General features: G+C 31.9%; 3 protein-coding genes across 3 annotated transcripts; all 3 read left to right on the top strand.

Annotated features, from left to right (window-relative positions):
- Window positions 1–8,861: 8,861 nt before the first annotated feature.
- Window positions 8,862–10,380, top strand: LOC108558669 (glycine-rich cell wall structural protein-like). Its single transcript, XM_017915656.1, has 2 exons — window positions 8,862–8,903; window positions 8,998–10,380. The coding sequence occupies exons 1-2, from the start codon at window positions 8,889–8,891 to the stop codon at window positions 10,231–10,233; spliced, it is 1,251 nt and encodes a 416-aa protein (XP_017771145.1). The 5' UTR covers window positions 8,862–8,888; the 3' UTR covers window positions 10,234–10,380.
- Window positions 10,381–12,912: 2,532 nt separating this feature from the next.
- On the top strand, window positions 12,913–14,305 carry LOC108558670. The gene is made up of 2 exons (XM_017915657.1): window positions 12,913–13,011; window positions 13,070–14,305. The coding sequence occupies exons 1-2, from the start codon at window positions 12,997–12,999 to the stop codon at window positions 14,168–14,170; spliced, it is 1,116 nt and encodes a 371-aa protein (XP_017771146.1). The 5' UTR covers window positions 12,913–12,996; the 3' UTR covers window positions 14,171–14,305.
- Window positions 14,306–16,665: 2,360 nt separating this feature from the next.
- On the top strand, window positions 16,666–19,589 carry LOC108558668 (endothelin-converting enzyme 2). Its single transcript, XM_017915655.1, has 9 exons — window positions 16,666–16,915; window positions 16,975–17,178; window positions 17,232–17,463; window positions 17,531–17,748; window positions 18,433–18,731; window positions 18,784–19,048; window positions 19,100–19,195; window positions 19,253–19,329; window positions 19,385–19,589. The coding sequence occupies exons 1-9, from the start codon at window positions 16,694–16,696 to the stop codon at window positions 19,470–19,472; spliced, it is 1,701 nt and encodes a 566-aa protein (XP_017771144.1). The 5' UTR covers window positions 16,666–16,693; the 3' UTR covers window positions 19,473–19,589.
- Window positions 19,590–20,146: the final 557 nt, after the last annotated feature.

The following is a 20,146-nucleotide window of genomic DNA, read 5'->3' as shown; positions in this document are numbered from 1 at the left end:
AATTTATGGGATAAACGAGAACTCTGGGAGCTATTATTTCAAATATGAGTTCACCTATTGGGACTTTACCACAATGCATTCACTTCTCATTCTTTTGCTGCCTCTAGGAAGTCATTCATATCCCTATATAACTTTCTTAAATTATATTTTCATGGAATTTAAATATTTATTAACTGTATTAAATTGTATAAATATGTTTATTTATATAATTACAAGTATATTAAAATTTTATAAATTTATCTTATGTAATCAAAAACTAAATTCATTTTTAATCTAATTTAATCACTATATTAAATAGCATCATACACAAATATATATTTTTAGAAGTAATATTTTTTACAGTAATTCCTCGCATTGTAAGGCTTCGATCAGTCCGAATTCAGTATAGTCCGGTTAAAAATATCAAAACAAAACTCATTTTTAATTAAGTAAAATAAAAATAAAGTTCTAAAGAAATAATACATAAAATTATTCAAATCTCTTTTTGTGCTGTTTTAAACTGCTTGATTATTCCGGTTTTAATGCATATAAATCAATTGCTTCAAATATAAAGGTGCATATTTAATCATTAATATTATATATTTCAGAATACATAAATTCAATGCAATTCAATCGATATAATTAGTCAATGAGGAACTTATTTTTTTTTATACGCAATATTTTATGTAACGCAGGCTATAAATAATAATCGATACGGCACAAATCATCTCTTTCTAAATAAAGGTAGTACACTCTCTATTGCCCGACTGCAAGATCAGCCCACTTGCAAGAACCTTTCCCCATTACAATCACTATCCATAGGTAAAATTCGCCGAGTAAATTTACTTTTTAATTTTGTAGAGTTCAACATACTTTTCCATTTGCCCGAGCAAAAAAAAACTTGAAAATTTCATTCTATATTTGTATAACTAGACAATCACTTTTAATTTAGCAGAGCAATTTCGATTGAAATTTAAACATCGCTAATGGCTCGCACTTGTTTTTGTAATTGCGGGCACGCCACCAATTTAATTTTCAGCTGTTAGAAAGTGATATTGGGTTGCAGTTGCGAGGCCTGCAATTATATTACCATTGATGCGCGAGAAATATAATTTAATTATTTTTGCGTAACTTTCGCCACAATGGAAGAAACGTAACGAATATGGACATCGCAGATGATTCACTGTCAGTTTCATCATTTAATTACGGCAATTTCCCCATGAAAATCTGTTCCTAATTACATTTTATTACTAACAGTCATCAGTCGAGATTTATTACCTTCGCGCTGTTTACTTTTCAAACAATTAGATAATGATCACATCTTTATAGAGTTGAATAAATAATATTAACTAAATAATTTCAAAAAGTTATAAAAAGAAACATCATGTTGAAACCCCCTTTTTCGATCCGGACTTACGTAAAGTCGTGTGTTTCTTTTCCATTTGCTGCGATAATCTCGATGAAAGAATCTGCAGCAATTAGCACGTATATTACACATTGTTCACGTACCGCATTTAAATCGTAAATTGTGAAATGGATTTTATTATGCGCGCCGCGATTACGGTAAAATAATGAAAAAGCAAACGACCGCAAGTCTTCGTCGTCTTCCTCACTTTTCTCTTTCCACAATTAAATTCGTGGAAGCGATTTGCATAAAATGAATTGCCATTGAATTGATGCCGCTACCATAGTGGCATTGCCAATATGCGAGTTGCGAAATCATTTTAATTCCACTAAGAAATTTCACTTGATACGTTTTTGTGTCCAGATATGCATTATTTCATATTAGTTCAAGATAATACTGTCTTTTTTATTTACTAGCATTAAGTATTAGGGTTTGTCGATATTTAATACTCGTTTTCTTTTAAGAAATTTTTAAAATTCGATTTTTAAGCCTAAACTATACAAATAAATTAATTATTTGATTAAAAAAACATTGCCCTGCCCTACCCCGTCTGTCATCCATTTTTCTGCGACCCCAAATAATTTTTTGCAACCTCCACTTTAAGAATCAAGTAATGCTTAAAAAGATACTCAAAAAGTGCATTTTGAAATGAATGCAATTAATTAGTTGTTATAATTTAAACTTTCTGTGAGTTATATACAGTGGAACCTCGCTTAACGAGCATAATCCTTTCCAGAATTTCCGGATTTTTACCCGTAACAATTTTCTCCATATAAACTAGTATTATTAAATTTTGCACAAAAAAATACAAATAATATGTTCAAATACAAATTTGGAAAAATATGTGATCAGAAATGACTCTAATGAATACTAACACCAGGAAATGTTTCCCCATTCACATACGGTGAAGACAGAATCCGCCTGACTCCATTTGTTTGTATTGCTTGTATGGATCCGGGGTCTTTGCGAAGGACTTTCGTTGCATTTGAATATTTATTTTCGTAGTGTTTATTTTTATTTTGGTAGTAGTGCTTCTCATGTTGGGAATTTTAATTACAAATAACTTGAAATTAAAACGTGAACATTTACTTCTAAAATATTATATAATATATATTAACTAAACTTCACAAATTGTGAAACTGTATTTCGAATAATAGTAGATTATATTGTTTTTATAAACAATATTTCACTACGAATATTGCATTATAAAAATATAATGTAAATCTATATTTTTATTTATTAAATACTATGTATATAAATATCTAATTTTATTTTAATTTACATTTAATCCATGTTTTTATTGATGAAATGTAAATTTTGAAGGTATAGCAGAGTTACCATTTTGGTTGTATAACACACAATTATCTTATGATCAAGGAAGTTATGTGTCATTATCAAACTAATAGCCTAAAGCGTAATGCCATCGTAACATAATGATTGCCCACTGGGATATAGTTAGGAACTCTCCTTTGATTCGAACAAATTGGTACGACTTTACTATACAGTCACGATTGTACAAAAACAATGAGATACTAAGTATTCACACTCATTGTACCGTAATAGAAAAGATTGCATTCACTATTCATATTCTCATATTCATTATTTATTAATAACTTTTCTAGTGCACAGATAAACGGCAATAACATTTTTATCGTAATAATTTAAAAAAATGCAAATATATTAATTTAAGTAATCAATATAGTCAATGAAGATGTACATTAATTGATATGAAACTCAGTAGTTTAGTTAATATAACTATTTACTTTTGAACTTCTATTACTCTTTCGATTTTAACCCTTTGTGGCGCAACTTAATTTTGTCAAAACTGTCGATGTTTTGGATAAATTGGATTAGAAATGTGTAATGCTTTACATACATTAATGCATGATTAAATGTTTCTATTATTTAGTATTGGAAAAAACATATGGTTCCACTGCAGAATCTCTGGAAAATAAAAAGTATGAAAATACCTCTTTATGTGGTCCCATTGTGAAACCACTGGCACAAAACGGGTCAAAGTTCTCATTTCTTCTATTATTTATTTACCATAGAAATACCAACAGTTTGAAATCTATTTATTGGTTGAAAAAGTCTATTTATAAAAGCATAATCATTTCAGATGTTTTCTTTTTCTCGTGTCTCCTATTTTTAAATTACCAAAGAAATACCAAAAATTTTAAATAAATTTATTGTTTTATTTTATTATCGTTAATATTGATTGCAACAATTCAATTTAGTTTTGTTTACGTTATTTTGTTAAGTTTGAATTATTAATTTTATTTTATCACATTTACTGTACAAACGTTAGAAGAATTATTATATATTTAAAAAGAGTAAAAATTAATTTAAAAAAATGCAGTGATTCGAGTATTTTTTAAGGATCTTTTAAGTAACTATTACATGTAAAATTGTATAATCATAAGTGAATTATTTGAAAAATCAAATTGTTATTTGCTTATCTCTTATATTTATTTTTCTATTTAATACATAATTTAAATCATAAGCAGGAAATCCCGAAAAACATTCAGGATCTGCACGCAGAATAGTTCTTAGCACAATATTTATATTTATTCAAATAATTTAAAGTGCGAATTAAACGTTGCCTCACTAAGTAATCAATTGTTACTAACCGCAGGCAATTGTTAATAATAAATGATTCTTGCATACCTGCACACGTACATTTACAGATTTCGACTATTAATTCTTACACACGACCGTACTTGTTCCACTTGTCATTATGACATACCTATTTGTGTTAACAAAGAGATGTACGCTGGAAGCGAAAATAATTAATAAATAAATTGCACAGGTGTGTGTGTGTGTGTACGTGTAATAATTCATAGTTCGCAGAAGGTCTAATATATTTAGTCAAGATTACCATTCTCTAATCATCTCCACGCATTACGTAATTAATATAATGATGATACTCGCATTGAATCGCCTTCGTGCGAAGTGAAGACAGAGTACAAATGTATATATATATTGAAAAAAAGATAAGAAGAGAGACGACGACAACGGTGAAAGTGGAACCGGAGGACGGCTGAAATATTGGGAGGACCACCGTCGTGAGCAGTGAAACGACCAAACTCCCAGCGGCAGTCCGTTTTTGCGAAATCATTAATTTATCGCCATTTTCTCTCCGAACGAACGAAGAGGAAAGAATCCATCTACGTGATGCTAATTTATATACTTTGAAAAAAAGAAGGAGAACGCAAAGAAGAGGAGATGAAATTTCAAAAAAAAAAAAATAAGATTCACGTTGTGAAAGTCTTTTTTGTATTTTGTTTTTATACATCCTCCGCCGCTTCTGTGTCAAAGTTGAAATATGAGAAAGTAGTGGATTGTATTTCCAGGCAGAGAAAAATTGTCTAGACGAGTACGTACGGACCTTTTATCGACTTTTATTTTGAAATATTTCGTTTATCTGCACTCTCTGTTAGAAGATAGTAACTGCAAGAAAGTGGGTTAAGACCGTGCCTTTGAGATGTATTCTGTGTCAATAACAACAACAACAAATGACATATGGCTATTATTTAATATTCTCCCATTCAATAACTGTAAAGATGATATAAAGAGAAAATGAAAACACCTAAGGAATTTCTCATCGTTCATACGCGAGAATCTTTAACTATACTATTCAATAGTTTATACAATGTTTCAAGGAAAGCACACCAATGAACACCAATGAAAATCCTAAACAAGTATTATTCAATTTAAATAACATTGCCGAAAGATGAACTTTTAACATAAATATATCAAAATTGAATTTGGAATGTAGTAAGTTTTACATCAGTATAGAATAATATAGAAGAATTCAAATATGGAAAGATAGAGAATGTTATTTGTATACTGGATTATTGAACTAAGATTATAGAATCAAGAAGATATTTAAATTTACAATAATATTCCCCTCGTGATAACGAAATAGTAACTAACATCAAAACTAAAAATAAATTTATTTTTTATCTTTTATTGTTTTAAATTTACCTGAAGATGACTATTTCAATTAACCTATAACCCTAAAGAAAAGTCAATTTAAATGTGTTGCAATTTTATAAGTCTCTTCAATTATACGGTCATTTTTCTTCATTGCGTTGCTTTTTTCATAAAGTTAATTTATTAAAGCGAGAAGAGTAATAACAATTTATTGGTCACAAATAAATTGTTATTATTCTCAATTGCAACAAACATAATACAAACTTAACAAAATAACAAAAATAAAACTAAATTGAATTGCTGCAAAGTATTATAATTGTAATTAAAAAAATATATTAATATTATTGCAACCAGTTAGATATTGGACATTTAGTGCTTTCGATTGATTATATATAATTGCGATCATTATTTTACAAAGAATGTACATGAAGAAGAAAACACACTTTTACCATTAAATTGACGATGTCAAGTTGTAAATTATTACGATTGGTCTTGTGTTCAGATGAAAGTTTAACGTTATTAATTCCAAGATCAATCCCAGATGTTAGACAGCGCACACGATTTAAGAGAGTAGTGATCATTTGTGGACGATGAAATTAGATCAATAGCCATACTATATTCACTTTCTTTAATTATCAAATTCAATCCATCTAAACAGCATGCAGAAAATTCAACAAATGAAGTCGAAAGTCCATTAGTATAAATGCTTATAAATACTTTACAAACAATAATAAAAATAATAATATTAGAAAATGAACCCAATAAGGATTTGTTATCAATAATATTTCTTCCATAGCTTAATTCAAATGGAGTATTTTGAACAATGTATTTTAATAAAATTTTCCAATTGAAGATATTTTAAATGATAAAAGAAATTGTTAATCGGTGCGAGGATTGAATCGAAGTCCTCGCTTCTTCTGAGTTACCTCTTTTTATATGTCGAAGTCTTCGCGTTTATAAAAGTGAATGGCCCGTGATGTCACGGATCAAGGCTCACGAATCTTCCATGTCTTGATCCTAAAACAATGAAGACATACGTGCATACTTTGAGGACTGTTTATGGTAATTTACTAGCAATAGTAAGTGCCCAAATCGTTGTTGTTTTTATAAGTTTTCAAATACCGCGACGTGATTGCAATTACCAATCTTATCGACTATCGAAATCGGTGAATCTTTATAACAGGAAAATGTAAATGTATTCCTAATTTAATCGATTGTCACAAAAAAAAACGGACAAATATTATTTAAGCACATTTCGTAAACGTATTATAATTTTAAATACATGATTAAATCACTGACCAAAACCATACCTACTAATTATGTTAAATTACATTTTAAATGAAGAAAGAAAAACAATACCAGTTTAAGCATAACTTATTATTAAATTATACTATTTATTATTTACCAAGTGAAATATAGTTATAAAATTAAAATAAAAATTATTTGTATACAGAAAAAAGTAGATTTTTTTAAAATTTATTATGTTTTCATCTATTCTTTAGATTGTTTTAAAAAATTTATTACTAAAAAATATAAATATTGGGCAACAAAATTAATATTCTTATTTTTTTACAAGAATATATGTAAATCGGTTAATATGTCAGAAGGTAATGACCCCTGCAGTTTTCTGCATTCCATTTAAATAAATAAATACAGACGGAGAGATGAGCAGCATACAGTGTATGTAAAATGGAAAGAGAAATAAAATCATAAAATACAAAAACCAGCTGAGGTGATTCGCAATGTTCAATGTCTGCACGAGTCTACGCGACTTTGTAGCCTCAATTTTTACCCGACTATTGATTAAGTATTCGTCTTACTTTTTCGCATTAAAAAAAATCTCGTTTTAGATTTGGAAAGTGCAGTTTTAAATAATATACTTTTCAAATCAAAACTCGTACTAGTCTGACTCATCGTCGACCGTTTTCTCTCGTGCTTAAATATACCTTAAGTCACATACTCCGATTTATTTGTTGAATTACGATGTGTCAAACATAATTTAAATGTATTACAGTATAAGTTGCAAAAAGTTCTATTAGAAGTGAACTGCGGAAAACGAGATATTCAAGAATATATTCACTACGGAATTTCTCGACGTAATTCAGTTGCAATTCAATAAACCGTAGCTCGGCGCTAAATTAAATTATTCCAACTCTATTTGGAATTGAGTTTCCTGCAAGGTTTTTACCATCGGTTTAAATGGCATTGTAATGTATCTCAGTCTAGACTTCTCAATAGACATACCAAATCTATTCTATAGGAATTTACGATGAGATTTTTTTGTACTTTTTTTATACATATAGTTTTAAGTTTACGAACCAAAGTCATTGAATTATTATCAGTTTAAAATGCATATATTTCCGTTTTTATCGGATGTGATTAATTGCGAAATTATTGTAAAACATTCGAGTTTTAACAAAGATCTTTATTGATTAACATGTGAAATAGTGTTGCGTTAGCTTATTTTGTACTATTTCCGCTCTAAATCCTGCATTATCATAAATCTACTATCAATATGGATAGGCATTATACTTTTACTTCTATTATATATACATTCATATTTTTTAATGTAATTTATTAGCAAAATAATATTAAAAAAAGATTACATTTAAATTTTATTTAATAATTTCACCTATAAAAATTAATAATATAATTGTATAATACTGATAAAAATAAACAATGGAGTTGATGGTTCTATTTTGAATTTTAGAAAGGGCATTTTGAAATGTGACTCCGATATATATATTTATTATATTATAATATGCCAAAGTGTGTAACCGTTGCACAACATTTAGATGATGGTGCCAGTTCGTATTCTTATTGACCGTAAAATATTACGGATGCATGCGAGATGAAATATTTTGTAATACTCAATTTAGAAATTTGGAAATTGCCCGGAGCTGAATGGTAATTATAATTGTCCAATAAGTAAATGTCTAATTTATATTCAAGTATATACAAAGATTCAGCACATATATGAAAAAAAGAAATATATAATGATTTTGAAATAATTTGTATTCTTTGTGGTCCGCTCGAAGATTTGCAAAACTATTTCCATCGTAGAGTGCAGGAATAGAAACTCTTTATTTCGCTTACGTGAAGATTTTGCAAAATTCTTTATAAAATAATAGTAAACATGTGGGTCGCGTGATAACAATTTAATAAAGTAATAACAATTATTATTGTTGCTTCCGTAGCTAATGAAATATGCCTTTAACGATGATTTGCATGTAGACAATGAGCACGAATATCTTATTTTTGTGTGTTAATTCGTCGTAATGGAATGATGAAGAAAGTGTTTTCGTGTGTAAGACGACTTTCGATGCCGATGCATGACGGGCAATGGCGAGTGTTATACATCCGCGCTGCTGGCCGTTGGTTCTTCGCATTAGTGAGAGGATGTGACCCGATTTTTCACCACCAAATGTTAAAATTGAGTCTCTATCTGACGTATCCTTGATAGTGGGGATGAAGATGAGCTATATAAATTAGTGGCATTGGTCCACAGTAGTATCAATCAGTTCACTTCCTTCACCGGTAACACATAGTTACCTCTTATACATATAAGATGAAACCTTTCGTGGTAAGTATTTTGTGAAAACAAAAATTGAACAGTGCTCGGTGCCGCCAAATTCATGGACTTGGAATATAAATAAAGTGTTTTCAATTATTTTCAGCTCATTGCTACCTTGGTAGCTTTAGTCCATGGACGTCCTGAAGCCGGTTACTCTTACCCGAAACCAGGTGGTTCGATCTCCGGTGGATCCATCTCTGGTGGATCCATCTCCGGCCATGGAGGTGGTTTCGGTGGAATTGGCTTAGGCGGTGGCCATGGAGGAAGCTTCGGCGGAATCAGTCATGGAAGCTCTTACAGCTCTAGCCACAGCTCTGGATTTGGAGGCAGCTTCGGCGGCATCAGCGGAGGACATGGAATCAGCGGTGGACATGGAATCGGTGGAGGAATTGGTGGCAGCGGAATTGGCGGTGGTTTCGGTGGAATCAGCGGCGGTGGTCATGGAATCGGCGGTGGTGACATCGGTGCTGGTGGATTTACCAGCGGTGGCTCCATCGGAGGTGGTGCTATCGGCGGTGGATTCTCTTCCGGCGGCGGTTTCGCATCCGGAGGCGCTATTGGCGGTGGATTCTCTAGCGGTGCTGTTGGCGGTGGATTCTCCAACGGCGGCTTCACCAGCGGTGGATCAACTGGCGGAGTTACCGTCCAGAAGCACATCTACGTCCATGTCCCACCACCAGAGCCAGAAGAAATCCGTCCACAAAGACCAATCCAAGTAGCCGCCCCACAAAAGCACTACAAGATCATCTTCATTAAGGCCCCAACTCAAGCCACCCCAACTGCCCCAACCATTCCGATCCAAGCTCAAAACGAAGAGAAGACCCTCGTCTACGTCTTGGTCAAGAAACCAGAAGAACAACCAGAAATCACCATCCCAACTGCCGCCCCAACTCAACCCAGCAAACCAGAAGTTTACTTCATCAGATACAAGACCCAAAAGGAAGCCGCTGCTGCTGGTGGAGTTATTGGAGGCGGTATTTCTGGAGGAGCTATCGGAGGCGGTATCTCCGGCGGTGCTATCGGTGGTGGCATCTCTGGCGGTGCTATTGACGGCGGTCTTACTGGAGGAGCTATTGATGGAGGTCTCATCGGAGGTAGCGGCCACGGAATCATTGGAGGCGGCAGCTCTCACGGAATCATCGGAGGCGGCAGCTCTCACGGAATCATCGGAGGCGGCAGCTCTCACGGAATCATCGGAGGATCTTCCACCATCATCAGCGGAGGAAGCTCCCACGGAATCATCAGCGGAGGCAGCTCTCACGGAATCATCGGCGGAGGAAGCTCCCACGGTTCCGTCTCCACTAGCTACGGTCCACCAGGACAAAGCGGCCCATACTAAATCCTTAGTCACTACTAGACATGTGTACGGGTAGCGAGATTAAGTCAATCAAAATCAACTAATCTCGTCACACACCATGACATTCCCATATGGGTTTATGTGATAATCCCATTTAGCATAATCACTTGTATATATTTTTCATGCGTGCTAGGTTTAACTTTTTTTATAATTTTCATTCTTATATACATATATACTTATATTTTTGCAAGAATTACGGTGACAAATAAATGTATTTTCTACAAAAATAAATCTCTCAAAGATTCGTTTGCCTACTTTCTTTTTGCTTATGACGCCATCCAGTGTATCCTTTCTTCGATTAAAAGAGAAAGAATACGACACAGAATTCCGAAATCGATTTGAGAGATCAACAATAATAACAACAATAAAAAACAATTTTTATTATTTCCGGTTTCGTACAATATAATAAAATACAAGAAAATAAAATGGATTCATCGTCACCAAATTGTTTCTCCCTTTCTTCGGTGATTTTGTTGTAAATCGCCAAAGGTTCTGACCTGAATTTCACCTAACCAAACGTTAAATCACATGACGATCTTTCGAAATCTGGCAAATGTTTATTCAACAGTACTCATAATCATCGAACGTGTTTAAGTCCTAAGTATGTACTTATACCTAATTTATACAGAATAACAGTAGTGTTTTAAAGCTGTCCCCTATAAAGTTAACATATGTATTAAATAATTATTATACATACGCCGAAAATCAGTAGTAATAGTCAATCAAAATACGTGTTAAATAACAGACATTTTACTATTTTTTGTTTTTTTTTTAATTATTTATTATTAAAATAAGTACCTCAGGTTATATATAATTATTTATTATATATAGTAAGTTTAAAAATTATCTACGGCAAAATATTTTAATTAATCTTCATATAACATAATTTTTCAATGAATATAACATTTAATTAAATTAATATGTAATTTGCGAAAATTAAAAATAATTACATAACTATTAATATAAATTGGATTGCTGCAGTACTGACCCAATAATTTACTCTAACCTCACCTTTCACCGAAATGTTTAGGTGCTAATTTCGCAAATTCCAATTTCGTAATAACAAGGCGAATTATTAAAAACTGCTATAATGTCTAAAGAAATAAATTACTAGATTTTTCAACAAAAATACACAAAAATATGAAACACAAATATTAATAATGAACATCTTTTATTTACCATCGTCAAGTTATTAAATTCATTGCGCTCAAACAGAAGGATTTTTTTTAATTTTAAAGTATTTTATGTGTAGCTAGTCGTTAGTTACTTTTATAGGTGTATTAATAATTTATGATATTATTGATGATAACTTGATTTAAATACATCAATACATCTCATAGCCCTGGTAATCGGTTCTACCGGTGCGAGATATTGCACTGTTTGAAACCTGACTAACGAGGACTTTAAAACCGCATTAATATAAACTTCACAAAAAGAAACTTGAGTAACTTTTGAGAATTTATTCGAAGCCGCACTATGCGACTTAATACTGTATATGAAGAGTGTTTGCATAGTCGCTTTCTTTTCTTTAATTTTAATAGCAAAATAGTGTTTATTAGGTTGTTTGCATTTTTTTTATTTATTATTTTTCTATTTAAAAAAAATGTTTATTTAACGTTACTAATAAAAGATATCTTTCAAATGCTAACATAATCAATTAAATAAAATGATATAATATTATATAACACAGAACGTTTCTTGATTAAAGTATCTTCTCCAAAATTCTTGCATTCAACAATTAATTAAACATAATTTATGCATTTCTTCATTGATCGTTATGACATTTTTTTGGCAAACTGTTTTCTAGTTATGTTGATTTCTCACTTCACATTTGCAAGAATTATAATATAGCATAACGTTGCACAACACAACGTGATGATACAGATTTATCTACATTAGAATTTGGTTTAAATGTTAAGATTTGGACTTTCAAATAGTCAGTTGATTTGTAACAGCCGTTTTTGCCCACTAGTTGCGTGAGGTTTGTACCAACGCATTTCTTTCTAACATATACATATTTGCTTGTTTAAGTGCAAAGATAAATATATTTATTTACCTGTTTTTTTTGGTAAATGATTCATGCGGGTTATGCAATGCAGCACACATAAAATACGTGATGCCATAAAATACTTGTTTATTTATAATTTTCTTGTGACTTTTTCACTTATAGAAATTCCATTAGTAATCAAATTTGCATACAACACAAAATATGTAAGAACTTCGTCTCGGAGTATGGATTTTAAATTCATGTTTATTCATCGTTTTCTGAATTCTGCGTTGATTACGTTGAAACATATAAAAAAAAATCGTTATTATTGTTTCAGTGTGAATTCGCGAATGTTATTGACCCTCTTTGTTTAATAAAGCAATTAAATCTTATATAATGTTATCAAATTTAATTATTTGTCCTTAGTTACATTCATCTCTTTCTTTCATTTTGGGACAGACAAACGTAACCTTTAACAAGTCTATATTAATTATTAAAAAAATCTTCTTCGATGTACATTGAGATGAACGTCTCTGTAACCGCGATATTTGGAATTATCAAACTTTCGTCGGTTTATTATCGACAAGGTTACTAATTTTAGTATATACCCAGGCGTTTTTATTTACTCATAAATGTTAACCTGAAACGCAGAATTTGTCCTTGCTAAAAGGATGTCTCGGTCTCGGGCAAGTGGGGATCGGGTATAAATACTTTAACCATAACCTTACAGCCACACAGAAGAGCTCTCAAACCGAAACATGAAGGGTTTATTGGTAAGTGCGTTCATCAACGACCGTTAACAATTCAATTACATTTCGCGAGTTCTTTTAGATATTGTCGGCTGTAGTCGTCTGTACTCTTGCACGCCCGGACATCGGACTTAAACTTAGGGAACAAGCTTACCAATATCAACCACCAGCAACCAGCTATGGGGTACCAACAGGAAGTTATTTACCACCGAACGTAATAAATGGAGTTCCATCGCAGTCGGACAATTCGTACACAGGAAGCGTGTCCGGTAATGCTGGCTCTACTGCAAATGGAGGATATTCGGATAACAGTGGATACGTTTCCGGAAACACGGAATATGTCTCTGAAAATTCTGGTAATACTGGATTTACATCGGGAAATTCCGGATTTACATCCGGAAATACTGGATTTACATCAGGCAATGAAGGATATGCCCCAGGAACTGGTGGATTTACTTCAGGAGATGGTGGATATATCTCGGGAAATGCTGGATTTATAGGAAACACTGGTGGTGTCACAAGTGGTAACGGAGAATACTCTTCAGGAAATGTGTACACCAGCAGCGGTGCAGTGGATAACCAAAACTTTGGATCCGTTTCAAGCTCGCTCCCAGGTCCGGCTCATGTACACAAACACGTATACTTCTTCGATTCTCCCGAGGATAACGAAGCCCCGCAATTACGCGTGAAAGTACAGCCAGCCGCTGGTCACAAAAACTACAAGATCATTTTCATCAAGGCCCCGAGTTACAAGGCTCCGAAGATCACCCATATCCCAGCCATCCAGCAGAACGAAGAAAAGACTCTTGTCTACGTTTTGGTGAAGAAACCGGAGGAGACACAAGACATCGTAATTCCATCATCGATTGCAAGCAAGCCAAGTAAGCCTGAAGTATACTTCATTAAGTATAAGTCGCAGAAGGAAGCCGAAGAAAAGATCCAGAGCATCCAGAATGGAGGAAGCTCCGGCATATCAGCACAAAATGTTGGATCTGGTACCGATTTTATCAACACCCTCAAGGAACAACCAGTGAATATCGGTGTTGATACGTCCGTCAGCAGTGTAAGCACAGTGGAAACCAACGAACCTTCTTTCTTAACCGAAGATCAAGGCAATGTACAAACCGTCCAAACTAGTGGACACGCTCAGTACGGACCACCAGGCGTCAGCGGTCCATACTAATTCTTCCAAATCTGTAAATATTGTTTTAATTATTTTTAAGTGATTTAACCCAGTGATACTGCCATAAGCATACAAGACATCAGCTGCGTTCTAATATTTCTTTAAAAGAAAATGAGCCGCGTGACACCAACTCATTACCCAAAAAAAACTTCATACATTCTGTAAAATACTTGTAAAAATTTTGTATAAAATACTCATAATTTAGAAATACATTTAATTTTATATTTATAAAACTTTTTATTTAATTCCAGTACCCTATTACTTACTTCATTACATAAAAAAATGAAATAATTATATTTTTTCAATTATGTAATTTCAGAATCACTTTAACTATACATAATATTTCAGAAACAATATAATATATATGAGTATTCTCGAAATGTTTAAATAATTTAAAACATACTTAACTCGTTTTGAACGGGTGAAGGCAAAATAAATAATGAATAATTGAATTAGTGAACCGAAATCCAATTTACATTAGTTAGTGGATATCTAATGGGAAAAATCAATAGACTAGAAAAAAAAAACCAGAAAGTAAAAGTTTGGAAATTGAAAACATTACGTTAGCGAGGCTTTGTGTACACGAAAGGCACTCTAACAAAATTAAATTACGTTGAGTTTAAAACAGTGAATGAACTACGAACAAGAAAAAATTGGGTCGCAAATCAATTTCAGTCGAAATTCGATGATTCTGAGAAATGCTAATGCTTTTATTTTTATGGGCAGAAAATGTCGAAATCTAGTTTATTTATAGGTCAATCGTGTTGCTTCATTAATCGGATGACTATTTATTTTTTCACAACCGAAAAAAAAATACACAAGTGATGTGTTTTATTGTTGCGTCCTAATTGCTTGTGGTGATTCGATCCGCACATCTTACTGGAAGCGCATGTTGAAACTAATTAATAATTCAAACATTTCACAAAATTCTGCAAATATTTGCAAAAATCAAACAGCACTAAACTGAACCTTGCATAGGTAAAGTTGTGCAATCGTATTTCGTTTTCTATAAATATTTGATGTTCACATTTCGTAATTTTTAATTCTTACTTTTGACTCAACGTGATCATTCTTCTTCATTATATATCAAATCCTTTCTAATATTACATTATATTTTATAAATATTTATTATTATTAGTCATTTTAATATTAAAAATATAAATTCAATTTTACTTTATTGTTACAACTCACTAGAAGCGACTCGTCCATAAGGGCACTAGCGGCCGGACCCCAACTATAATTGTATAACTAGAACAATAATTAATTAATTAGTTGACAAAACTAGACATTCTTTAAAATATAAGTTGAGACTTGATGTCTCAATATATAAACAATTATTGTAATTCATCTCAACTTCTATTATTATTTGAATTTATTTTGAAATCTAGCATCTATATGAGATATAATTAATATAATTTCTTGTTTGTAAGTTGAATTATTTAATTATTTGCAAATTTATTATTTATAAATATACTGATAGATACTAATCATATTGGAAACAGATCAAAGCTTTCTTCTTTGAACTCTATAAATTATAAACATTAATTAAGTATCAAATGACATTGATAAAATAATTTGTAATATAAAAAAATATCTTTACATAACTAATTAGATGAATACCATTAATTGTGTAACTCCAAACTGCGACCATGAATTTGTACATACATTTCCAATGAACCAAAACTGAGTAGACACATTGTTCCAAATCTTTAATCCGCTTATCCTTAACCTTTCAACAATGGATGGAACAAATGGATTTATTATATGCTTAAATATTAATTTCCAATGACTTTATTATTTGTGAACTCTTCGCTATTTTGATCTATTGGATTAAATGTTTTACAACTAGATTTACTTATAGAATTATGTTTTATAATTTATTTTTTGTTTTCGTTTTGTAAATCTAGTTTCTCTTAACAAGATTTTATTGTAATATGAATATATAATTTATGAATAATAATAATTATCCATATTAACAAAATATAGTTGTTTAATTAAAATATTCAAACTTATTGTTTTTAGAATTTGATTCTTACGTAATTGTTAGCGTAGAATATTTTTTTCGACAACAATTTTACGTTATATTTATCAATTCTAGTTGCTTTCAATAAATGCTAAATTTACCCTATTCAGTTGCAATATCTGTATAAATAATTTTATTTTTGATAGAATCTCATAAAAAATATTTCCTTCCAGCAGAAATTGATTTGTTCTGAGAAAAGTATTGAAAACAAAATACAATCGGCGTTTAGTTAATGTCATAAGCGAATGTAAATAAATTGACGGAAAAATCTCGTATAAATACTCGTATAAACGTACACGTTCATATAAACATTCATAACAGGCTTCATTTATATATCCAACCGATAATAAAAACATAGCATAGCATATATAAAATTGCCATAAATATTCAATGAATTTCTATCTATAAGTATAAAACTCCAAAACTTTTACAAAACGACGGCTACTGGATAATCCGACGTTGTTGGCGAATATAAAATATATTGATGCTATTTATGATTTATGTTTGCAGGAGGTTGGTATGTTTTACGTGATTGGAATATGGTGGATTTCGATTACATGAAGATACTGAAGCAATTGCATGTGAAGTTCGGCGTCTCGCCTTATTTCAAAATATCGGTGATACCAAATCCCAGGGAACCCGGAAACAGTAGCATTTCGATATCACCCTCAGGCTTAGGACTTCCAGATCGTAATTACTATTACGCACCGCAAAAAGACACGGTTCGTTGTTTATAAAAATAGATATATAATCATATTAATCAACATTTTCCCATTTCTAGATTGTAGCCGCTTACAAACAGCTTATTAGGGATATTGTTATTAATTTGGGAGCTCCAAAGGCGAATGCAGAAACCTTCGGAAACGACGTATTCTTCTATGAACAGAGGATCGCTGAAATGACACCAGAAACTAGCGATTTACTTGATCCTATTCACAGTTACAATCCTATTCATCTCTCTGAACTGAAACTGACATCATCAACGGTAAATATAATTTTGTTTTATAATTGGATTTATTGTTACAAATACATTTTCAGCTACCGTTGCACGATATTTTAACTGCCATGTACCCTTCTGCAAATGTCGATGATAATACTGAAATTATCGTCACGCATCCAGATTATCTACTTAAAGTCTCGCAAATTATTTCATCAACGGATAGGAAGAGCATGAACGGTTATATGATTTGGACACTAGTCAGGGAATATCTACCCTATCTTTCCACTCAATACACTTCGGCTATAGACGCTTTCCATAATGAGCTTTTAGGTGAATAACTTCAAAATTATTTTATCTTAATAATAAATAACTTCAAATACTGTTATATTATCTTTAGGCGTAGCTAAACCGTTTCAGCGATGGGAATTCTGCGCCAATTTAGTGCAGAGATTCATGCCACTCGCCATTGACGCCTTGATTGACAAAGCAAATCCTGTTAGAAACAAAACGAACGTCGTCATTAACGATATTTTCAAGAATATACAAAAAGCAGCTAAGGCCAAATTGAACAAGTATAATAGTATTCCCGAATTGTACACTCATCTTGAGAAGAAGGTAAGTTTATTTAATTTTATATAATGAGATACAAAAAGAAGTACAACCCGGCGCATCCACTCAACAATAATATGTTTAATAAATATTTAATAATTACAGAAAAAACTTAACGAAATTCACATGAATCATTGTTACAAGCTGAATATTCAATACGTCCAATAAAAATATTTAATTGGAAATTATTTTTCTCAATAATTATTTATTATGGCATTATTTTATTTCTTTTCTGAACAGTTTTATTTCTTCAAAATTAGTTATGAGTATTGTTATATTTTGCATATATATTTCATCAAAAAATAGATATTTTTCTCGGACCAAACCTTAATAAACTACATTAATTAATTGAATATTTGTATATAAATTGCGAAATTATACAATATTCTGAAAGTAAAATCCATATTATTGTATTAATATTCTATACACACTCGGACAATCCAATTCATTACCCTCCCAACGAGGAATGGACATATTGTTCGCAAAGTTGTTACTTAAATGTTTTGCATTTTTAATAATAGAAAATTAGAAGAGCGTTCACGTTTATTTTTAACTTTACAGTTTAAATTTACATAATGTTAATGTAGTTGCTTTTACATCCAAGTACACAGTAATTAACCTATTGCTGATTAAATTCGAAACTTGAAAACTTTGCAACGTGTGTTCATGTCTGTTCTATAATTATTCCAGATCTCAACGCTGAATCTGCAAATTGGACTTCCGGCTGTAGCGAAAACCGAAACGTTTCAGAAAGATTACTACACGAGATTGCAAATACTGAAAGCGAATCTGTTCGAAAGCTACAAGTACGGTATTATATTTCTGAAGACGCTGGATGAGGGCAGACTGTCGAAGAACGGCGCCCTCGAATACGTGATCAACGAAGCTCTGAGTGATCCCTTCAGGGTGCACTACGTTCCGTCCAATAACACGATCATCGTTCCGAGAGTTTTACTCTCAGCCCCGTATTTCGAAGATCAATATCCGAGGTAGGTCGAAAGAAAGTCAACTGACATTTAAATAAATTCATTTCCATTTCAGTTCAATAATTTATGGGCGACTGGGAATGGAAATTGCGGAAGCCGTGGCAACGGCAATCCTTCCGTTCAAAAGCGCTTGGACAGCGGAAGGAAAACTTCTTTCGTCCTACCACGAATCTGTCAATGAATCATCCAGACTAATTAGACACTCGATGCACTGCTTAACGGAATTCGCCAAAGACAATAATTTAGCGGAAACTAAAAGCGTTAACCTCACGTCTCTCAACACCTACAAATACTTATCGTCTCTGAATCTGGCACGCGACGTAAGATTTATTAATTTTGTGTCGAATTAAATTAACTGAGTCATGTTGCAGGCTCTTAAATTTGGATTAGAAAACGCTGAACACGTGCACCAACCAGCCTTGGAGATTTACGAAGATTCCGCACTATTTTACATTTCACATATACAAGTAATTAATTATAATAAGTACGAATTATTAAGAATTTAAATTGATTTATAATTTCAGAGTTTTTGTTCCCTGTCCACGAAACATCAAAATTTGTATGATAACGTAGTGGAATTTCAATTATCAGAAGAATCACTGTAAGTTAAAGTAATAATATTAAAAGTATTTGATACTAATTTTTGTTTGTTTCAGGCTGGAAGTAGCTTGGAAACAGCACGTAGGAATATCCGAAGCATTCAATTGTTATTCGCCTTCCGATAAATGCAATGACATACTTTAAACTTTTTACTCTTTTTCACAATCTTTTATCTATTTCCTTTCTGTTGTTTCTGGTTTGGAGAGCTTGACTAATTCTTATAAGAAGTTTTAAAACACATCTATTTTTTTTTGTTCATAGAGAAACAATTATTGCATATGTTATTTTTATAAATAAATTTTACTATTTTATCCGGTTTCTTTGCTTCATATATATATATATATATCCTGTATTTCATGAAAATAGTTGAAATCTTTATTAGTTTCCACATGGTACGAAATGACCGCAGACATGCTCAATTGCAATAACTACTGTCCTCGGGCTATTGGCATTCGTGGAAAAACTTGTATAACCGTAATTTCCCGAGTGTATGTACGTATATTGGACATTTATAGGCCTATATATCCTCGTACCTATATTATTTCCTAACAATGCACACAACAGCGTCAATGGAAATAAGTACATACTTTTGTAAAATCAATACTAATTTGTAGTGGCAGATTATTCGTTAAGGCAATGAGGCACGAGCATAGAGGCTCCAGATTTGCAATTATTTACCGAACCAAGACATTTTCTTATAGTATTTAAAATCGGTTCGGATTAAAATCCCGATANAAATAAGAGTGTTGTGTACATTATTATTATTGTTATTTTTAAAAGAGAAATAAACCAACTATGTATAAGAGACATCCACAAAG

Source organism: Nicrophorus vespilloides, unplaced genomic scaffold (assembly GCF_001412225.1).
Source record: "Nicrophorus vespilloides isolate i.1.1-1 unplaced genomic scaffold, Nicve_v1.0, whole genome shotgun sequence".
Classification (NCBI taxonomy): Eukaryota; Metazoa; Arthropoda; class Insecta; order Coleoptera; family Silphidae; genus Nicrophorus; species Nicrophorus vespilloides.
Note: the sequence above shows the minus strand (reverse complement) of the source record. Positions and strands in the feature narration are given on the sequence as shown.